The sequence below is a fragment of the Cucurbita maxima genome, unplaced genomic scaffold, assembly GCF_002738345.1.
Source record: "Cucurbita maxima cultivar Rimu unplaced genomic scaffold, Cmax_1.0 Cma_Scf00028, whole genome shotgun sequence".
Classification (NCBI taxonomy): domain Eukaryota; kingdom Viridiplantae; phylum Streptophyta; class Magnoliopsida; order Cucurbitales; family Cucurbitaceae; genus Cucurbita; species Cucurbita maxima.
Window position 1 is genome coordinate 195,846 of NW_019272044.1, and position 9,075 is coordinate 204,920.

At 33.1% G+C, this 9,075-nt stretch overlaps 1 protein-coding gene across 1 annotated transcript; it reads left to right on the forward strand.

The window, feature by feature from the left end:
- Window positions 1-4,930: 4,930 nt before the first annotated feature.
- On the forward strand, window positions 4,931-7,720 carry LOC111465077 (lactoylglutathione lyase-like). Its single transcript, XM_023109361.1, has 9 exons — window positions 4,931-5,005; window positions 5,081-5,202; window positions 5,798-5,922; window positions 6,010-6,074; window positions 6,161-6,367; window positions 6,942-6,989; window positions 7,075-7,185; window positions 7,420-7,572; window positions 7,662-7,720. Exons 1-9 carry the CDS (start codon window positions 4,943-4,945, stop codon window positions 7,701-7,703), a joined length of 936 nt encoding a protein of 311 aa, XP_022965129.1. The 5' UTR covers window positions 4,931-4,942; the 3' UTR covers window positions 7,704-7,720.
- The last annotated feature ends 1,355 nt before the right edge of the window (window positions 7,721-9,075 follow it).

Genomic DNA, 9,075 nt, shown 5'->3' on the forward strand with positions numbered 1-9,075 from the left:
CCCTATATATTATTTTCATTATGTAAACAGATATTATTGACCAATTTTAATCTATTGTTTGGCAGAGTAGCTTAAGATTTGATCCTACATTAATTTCTTATAATCATAAATAAAGGAAAAGGAAATTAGAATTTCACCTTAATAACATACCAAAATCCATTAATTTCTTATAATCATAAATAAAGGAAAAAGGAAATCTGAGATAGAATTTTACCAATAACAGACAAAAATCTCTCTAGGTAAATCTATATCTATCTACTTCTGTTGAAACGTCATTTTACTTTTTCTCAGACATTTTTTCTAGGTAAATCTGCATCATATCTACATCATAACATACCAAAATCTTTCTCTGGTAAGAAACCTGATATTGTGGAGTTGAAGAGAGAGGATACTGGATGAGAGGTTAGTGGAGAGAGGGGGTAAATTTTATTTTTATTTTTATTTTAAAGTAATCCTGATTAGTTATTTATTTATAAATTATTATTATTTTTTTTTTTATGTATATATATTTTTTTATAATTATTTTTATTTGTTTATTTATTTATTTATTTTTGGCTATTATAAAAGAGATTTTCGAAAGAGAATTTGAAAGCAAAATTGAGTGAGAGATTGAAAATAATGTTATATAGCAGGCAAGCAAAGACGACAACAACTCGTTAGCAGTATATAACTATTTGGATAGGGATGGTGTTTCCATCCATTTAGCAGCCCCACTTGGCCAAGTGGCCAAATGATCATCCTTTGTGATTATCCCTCCATTTTTCTTTTAAATTTTAACCCAAAAATTTGTAATTATCCATTACCACACTTGAGTATGGACTTTAAATTGCTAACTTTGACATTCAAAACTAATTTTCTCATTTTAATGTTGTTTTCCCAAAATTACCTCTTTGTAAGGTTTTTTTTTTTTTTTCAAATTTAGCTAAACATCATATAACACAATTTGAATGGTAGGTGGTAAAATTTTCAATTTTACCTTTTTAAAGTTATTTTTTCAAAAATACTCGAACAATTTTTTCAAATTTGTTCATTACTGCATGTCAAACTTTAACAACATATAACTCATTATTATCATAATCTTTTCTATAAATTGATATTACACGTATATGAGCTTGTTTAGTGGGTTTATGTACTAAAAAAAAAAAAGCAAAATTCACTCCTTGGATAGTCATGAAAAGTAGGTCTCACCATGAATCACATTGCATCGGATTGCATTCTCCAAATCTTTGTATATTCATTTACTGATTGAACCATGGCCAAAGAATTTCCATACCTCAAGGTTAAATTACAAGGACGAGAGCCAAGAAGTTACAACAAGTTTTATACATTTATATTCAAACTATGGTGAACTCGTCAAAGGAAATTCTAGAAAACGTTAGAGACCTTCTTATATGTTGTACAAAATTGAGTTTCAAGATAGAGATGCATTCAATGCATTTTAATTTGTATTTAATGAATTCAGTTGAATTTATAGAACTAGTCCCAAGAGAGTTAATAAGCACATTTCATTCATTGCATTGTTTAATTATAATTTAAATATTTGTGTGTCAGGTTTAATCTAATTTTAATATAGGAGTTAAAGTTATATGGTAACCCACCTAGGTTACCATATTTTATCATTAACTAGATATTTTAATAAAATATTATTAGTATTTCTCATTAACTAACCAATTTAATATAGAGATTATATGTCACATAGGTTAAGGTTGTCAAATATTATATGAAGCCTTCTTTTCTTTCATGCTAGACATCATATTTTGAAATTAAAAATAATAGAGTTTCTATTTTAGGTTTGTTGAGAGATAAACTTTTAATTTGCAAATTCTTGTGTTTAGAACTTGCATGCTAGACTCATTCAAGTAGTATTGATCAAACATTTTGTAGAGTAATTCAAATCACGAGTTTCTTTACTCTTGATCTTGATCATCAAGATAATCTGTTCCAAAACTTTTCCTCTCATGGATTCCATATCACTTTAGATTTTTAAATACTAAAACTACTTTTAATATTTTTACAGGTGGCATCAATTACTTACGTTGAGGAGACCATGGAACCCATACAAGATAGAGGAGACCATGGAACCCAAATAAGACAGTTTTTCTCCATATAAGTTGTAGACTCCCCGTTGGAGTAGGAAATGAGCATTTTATCTCAAAACTTTGATGGGAGGTTTTTTTTTTTAATGGACGTTTAATTCGACAAAAAAGTATTACAATCGACTTTGATTATATTTAGAATTAAGTAAAATTAAAGTTTAAGAAAACTTACATGGAAGAAATATGGAGAATGTTTTGGAGAGTCTTTAATCCACTTTCTCCAACTCCTCTATTGATTGAATTCTCTTCATAAAGTCTTATTTGCTAATACTCACGGAGTAGTTCCATTGTTGAGGTTGAAAAATGCAATCGCATGTCATCATGGTTCATGTTTGACTTATCTTTTCGTGATTGTTCTTTGGGCTTTACTTTCTCTCTCGGAGTAGTGTTGGACGTATAGTACTTCTCTACCCACGGTTCGCACATGCGCACATGAACCCACTAGGAAAGCCCACATACCCTCTAGGCTTGACTAAGGGATAACATATGCTTACGTTGTCAAAAACCAATAGAGGGAAAGGATCGAGTATTATATCATGTTGTACGCTAGAGGGAAAGGATCGAGCACTATATTATGGTGTACGCATCCATACTGAGAATTTTTACTTAATTCACCACACCTAAATGGTGAGAAAGTTATCTATTTATAATCAAATAAATTACAAGGATATGGAAAGGGTAATAAATGGAAATAATGGAAAGATACCTATGGTAATAAGAAAGCAAATATCTAGCCTTGTAATAAAATATCAAATATGATATATATGGTAAACTATAATTTAATACTAAATACCCTTAACATCCCCCGCAAGCTGAGTGTCGGATTTGAACGAACGTGAAGCTTGGATCTGAAAAATTCAAAGAGAGATCGAGAAACACTTTTTGTGAAAAATGTCGACAACCTAGTTCGAAGGAGGCGTAGAGAAACACTTTCTTGGTCATCGAAAACTACAGAGAGATCATTGCTTAGCGGCGATGCTGCCTTGGCTTTGGCAAGAATTTGTCTAACCCATGAAGAGGGATCGTTGCTCAGCGACGATGCTGCCTTAGCTCTGGCAAGAATATGTCTAACCCAAGAAGTAGAAGGTGAAACCTAGAGTGGGACAAAAACAATGTTGAAGCCGGAAGAGTCGCCACAATGGGCGGGGGAGCCAATTTTGGTGAGAAGGGCGGCGACGACTTGATTGGCGAAGAGGCTAGTGTGACACCCAGATTCCAAAGGTAAATCTCTGCATAAGGTCGATGGGCTTATCGAGATTCTGTATATTTCGAAGAGAACTCTGATGAGAATCCTGAGATTAGGGTTTCTGTGAAGGATAAGGGTTGATTGGGAAGAAAATGAGAGAGAATATGTTGGCTAAGGGAAATTCTATGAAGGATGAAGGGAAGATTAGGAAGAAAATGAAAGAGGCTACGTTGGCTAAAGGGAAAATCAATTGTGTTGGAAAAGGTGAGGTTGTATGTATAGAGTATGGTGAATGGTGATTTGGAGGTCAAAAAGGTGGAGTCGAAGAGTAATTAATCGACTCCACTTCGGGCGGCCATGGAGACTACCCTTGCGGTGTCAAAGCCAACGGTGGTGGTGGAGAAAGACGATGATTAAAGGATTCAAAAGTCATTGAAAATGAAGGATCGAGGTTGCTAAACCCAAAGGGCTCTAATACCACGAGGATATTTACTAAAACGACAGCATGGTGTGAAAACTCTCTATTTATAATCAAATAAATTATAAGAATATAGAAAAAGTAATAAATGGAAAGAGCAATAAATAGAAAGATACATATGCTAAGATAGCAAATATCTAGATATTTAGCTATAATAAAGTATCAAATATGATATATATGTTAAATTATAATTTACTACTAAATGTCATTAACTCAACATAATCTAATTATTTTTCCTTTAATACTTAGAAGGCTTTTTTCAAATTTCAAGATATAATCAAACATCAAATAAGTGGAATTCCATCGACTTGCCACATCCAAGAACTTTACAGTCAATTTTTTTCTTACTCAATACCATCTTTAAATTTTGTCAATATCTTGGGAGATCTCTAACCTACCTACCGCATTGTGAACACTAGAAATGAAGTCATGCATCACAGTGAAGTTACCTCATGTAATATTTCTCTTTTAAGACAAATGAATTCCAACTTAGTCTTTCATAATATACGAAATAGCTCTATTATTGGAACTTCCATTATCAACTGTGACAGAGAACTTATCCATCCCTCATTTCAATAAACAACTCTCAATAATCTTGCCAATAGTCTCCTCCTTATGATTAGCAACTTGATAAAAGTTAGAGAATTCTTTTATGCAAATTCCATGGTGAATCGATAGAGTGCGGGTGATTTTAACTAAAATATTTAAGAATTTTTGCATTTAGTAAGTTTTTGAATGATTGAATAACATGTATTCCAATTTTGAATTGTGTGTTAGGGATTAGTTGAATAATGAAACGTGATACTAAATAGCCATCATCTGATTTAATATATATATATATATATAAATTTATTGCAATTCTAATAATACACGCGCGTTATAATTTTGACCATATTTTACAAACACCGGCGGTTTTTAATGTCTAAAAGCAAGCAATAACAAAATCGTCCACAATTTCATTTTAATATAAAGAATAAAACACAAATAAAATAATAATAATAATAAAAGGACAAGCACCAAGTCAAATGTGAGATCCTTCAGGTCAAAAGGCCAAAATCTTGAACGTTGACCATTCCACAATTGTTAGGTCAAAACGCGTAAAAGGCCCACCTTATCTTATAATATCACATTATAAATAGGTTCATCTCCACTTCCCAACCCTTTCATTGCAAGCTTTCAACTATGAAAATGGCTAACAACTTGGGACTATCCTCAATCCTCTTCTCGCTCCTCTTCTTCTCTTTGGTACGTTCTTTATGGTTTTGAATTCCTTTCATTTCTTACAAACATTTTTAATTTGTGGATATATTTAAATTTCAGATCATCGAAACCAGTTTGGGAGCTCGTAACTTGAATGAAAATGTGTTAGATTGGGTGAAGATGGACCATCGTCGTTTTCTTCGTGCTGTTATTCATGTCTCCAATCTCGACCATTCTATCAAGTATGCATCCTTTTCATTTCAGTTTCCTTTGTTGAGAATAGTTGGGAGGGAGTTCTACCGTGACTAGTTTAATGAGTGATCATGAGTTTATAAGTAAAGAATTCATCTTCAATGGTATGAGGCTTTTTGGGAAGTTCAAAAGTAAAGTCATGAGAGCTTATGCTCAAAGTGGATAATATCATACAATTTTGGAGGGTCGTGATTTCTAACATGGTATTAGAATCATGCCCTTAACTTAACCATGTCAATAGAATCCTCAAATATCGTACAAAGAGTGGTGAATCTCAAAGGTATTGTAAAAAATGAAGTGTCGAATAAAGATTGTATTTTGTTCGAAGACTTTAGAGAAGGAGTCGGGCCTCGATTAAGGAGAGGCTGTTCGAGGGCTCCATAGGCCTCAAGGAAAGATCTGTAGTGTACTTTGTTCGAGAGGAAATTGTTGAAGATTGTTGGGAGGGAGTTCCACCTTGACTAATTTAGGGAATGAGCATGGGGAGAGTTATGATTCTTAAAAACTTTTTAGAGAAACCTAAAATAAACCCATGAGAACTATGGAGAGTTGTGAAACATCCTCATCTTTTTTTTAAATCTGTAGAGTTTACACGCGAGGCTTTGGAATGAAGCTTTTGAAGAGAAGGAACTTTCCCGATCGTGGCTATAAAGATGCCCTTGTTGGATTTGGACCTCAAAACACCCACTTTTTGTTGGAACTCAGACAAAGTGAGTAAAAGAGATTTGGTTTTTATTGTTCTCAATCCATTTTGATACACAAAAGTTATGACAGTTTCATGATTCCATTTGTTGCAGGGGATGGATTGAGCAATGTATTTATAGGTACAGAGTTTGGGCACTTTGGAATTGCTACTCAAAATGTGGGTATTATTATTTTGTGGACCAACTTTTCATAATTTCAGTGTCTAGATCAGTTCATTAATGGCCTATTATCCATGAGTTGTAGGTCTACAAATCTGTGGAGCAAGCTCGAGCAAATGGTGCAGTGGTAATTCATGAACCCGAAAAAGTTAACCAAACTATATTCGCATTCGTGCAAGATCACGATGGATATAAGTTCAAGTTCATCCAAACCCCCTCACCCCTTGACCCTCTCTCCCCAATAATGCTTCGTGTACAAAATTTGGATCTCTCCGCCAACTTCTATTCAAAGGTACACACTACATTCTATAATATAAATTGGTTAGAAATCACATACCTTTCCAATAGTATGATATTGTCCATTTTGAGCATAAGCTCTTGTGACTTTAATTTGAGACTCACTCCCAACCATCCTCAATAATCCTCTCCTCAAACAAAGTATAATATAAAGTCTCTCTTGAAGACTATGACCTCCCTTAATCGAGGCTCAACTCCTTCTCTGAAGTCCTCGAACAAAAGACACCGTTTGTTCGAAACTTGAGAATTTTATTGACATGACTAAGTCAAGACTCTCCACAATTGTATGATATTGTTCACTTTGAGTATAAGTTCTTATAACTTTGCTTTGCGTTTCTCCAAAATGCTTCATACCAATGTAGATGTATTTCTTAGTTATAAACTCATGATCATTCCCTAAATTAGCTAATGTGGGACTATCTCTTAGCCATCCTCAATAATCCTCCTCTCGAACAAAGTATAGCATAGAGTCTCTCATGAGATCTATGGAGTTTTCGAATTTAAAAAAATATAACAAAAAATAAACGGGTTTCTTAGTGTTCTATCTAATGAAATATTAATTTATGCAGGCATTGGGAATGAAACTCTTTAAGAGGCAAAACAATTCAAAAGGAGAGGTAAAATAAGTTTATTATTAATTATTTTATGAAAGCATCCGTTATGAAATGAGTTTTGTAATTGTTAATTGTTATTTTTTTACAGTTTATATTGGCTACATTGGGCTATGGAACAAACCAAAGTAAAACCACAATGCTCGAATTGGAAAAAAGAAATAATATCTCTCGTAATGATGGACGAGATGGCTATTCAATGGTAAACCCTTTTTTTCGTCAGGAATCAACCTCTTCATAATAGTATGATATTGTCCATTTCGAGTATAAACTTTTGTGGCTTTGCTCATACCAATGAAGATGTATTCCGTACTTATAAACCCACGATCATTCTCTAAATTAGCCCTACCCTCCCAACAATTCTCGACCTTTCTTTCCTTTTATTTTATTTATTTATTTTTGTTTAGACTTCAACCCATATTGGTGTATTTTTCAGCTTTATATTAGTACCGACAACGTAAACAAGACGGCTGAGGCTGCTAAAGTGGTAATCAAAGAGCTGGGTGGGAACCTAATCATGGAGCCAGTTTTGGTGCCTACCATTAACGTCAAAATGACTGGATTTAGCGACCCAGATGGGTGGAGAATGGTATTATACTCATTTCCTAATTCCTTTGATTTCTTTTTAAACTTTTTTTTTTTTTTTTTATTTCCTTTATTGACCTTTGTTTGTATCAGATCATGGTGGACAACAAAGATTACCGAAGAGGAACGCTATAGAGAGAAGGGGTAGAAAAGAGAATCCTCAAATCCATGTATCATTATAATATTAACAGTTTCTTCTGCCTTTACTGTAATATTTTCACAATAATAATTTTCAATTCTTGATTATGGGTTGTTGGTGTGTTCTTGAGGAAATGCAATAAAGTTTATATTATTCTTTTATCATTTTATTTTTTGGTTTATGAAGGCAAATTTTTATCTCTCTTTTGTACTGCAATTTATATACTATGAAGATAGGTATTGAGTTGGGCTCATTTTACAATGTTAATTTCTATTTTATTAATATGTTCATAATAATTATTTGTTAGCAACATCTTAAATATAATACAAGTTAAAATAACTAAGATACATTAAGCGTGAAAATCGATCGGGATAGTTAATGCAGATGTTGTAGTCAAATTAAGAAAAATTTAGGTCGCCTTCTTCAACTCAATTTGGCTTCCGTCGGTTTAGTTTAATCTTTTTTCGTTGTTTTAGAAGCATTTTTTACTCAATTGAGACTACGCTATTGGATAATTTATAATATTTACCACTGTTTTAGGATAATTAAGAGCGAAATTTTGCTTTAGAAGGTTGTTGTCCTTGGATACATTGTATCGAGAGAAGGCATTTTAGTAAACCCGACCAAGGTAGAAGTCGTTGGGATGGCCTCACCCAATATTAGTCACAGAGGTCAGTCAGGAGTTTCATAGTGGTGATGGGATACAACAGACATTTCATTCAGAAATTCTCAATGATGCATTGCTTACATAGTTAACCAGGTAAACCTTTTGCATGAATGGCAGCATGTGAGAAGAGCTTCATAGAACTTAAGAACGAGCTTATGATGGTGCTAGAGCTCATAGTACCGGGCAACTTGAAATCTTTGTGGTCCACAATGATGTCTTGGATTAAGGCCTAGGATGCATGTCGATGTATAATGAAAAAGTAATAACTTATGCCTTCTGATAATTCAGAGTGTATGAGCGTAATTACCCAACTCATTATTTAGAGTTACTAGCAGTAGTATTCAGACTAAAGATATGGCGACACTACTTGTATGGAGAGTAAATACAAGTATACACCGACCACAAAAGCCTTAAGTATCTATTTATTTAAAAGGAGCTTAACATGAGGCAAATGAGGAAGTTAGAATGGGTGAAGAGTTATACATAGAAATCCTCTCTAAGGTCCACCTGACTCAATGACTCCAAAGAGATGGGTAAAATTTTTCACAAAATAAAACAAACCGAATTTAAAACCTAACATACATTATATTTATATTATATTAAAATAAAGTTTATACAAAGTATTTTAAAACACAACACAATCGTTAAAGTACAAAATAAGAAACAACACAAGACAAAAAGGACTAAAGAATGATAGGTGA

Coding starts and splice junctions, on each gene's coding strand:
- LOC111465077 (XM_023109361.1), top strand. CDS start 4,943: ATGAAAATGGCTAACAACTTGGGACTATCCTCAATCCTCTTCTCGCTC. Junction 5,203..5,797: donor AATCTCGACCATTCTATCAA/GTATGCATCCTT, acceptor TTAAATCTGTAG/AGTTTACACGCGAGGCTTTG. Junction 5,923..6,009: donor TTTGTTGGAACTCAGACAAA/GTGAGTAAAAGA, acceptor CATTTGTTGCAG/GGGATGGATTGAGCAATGTA.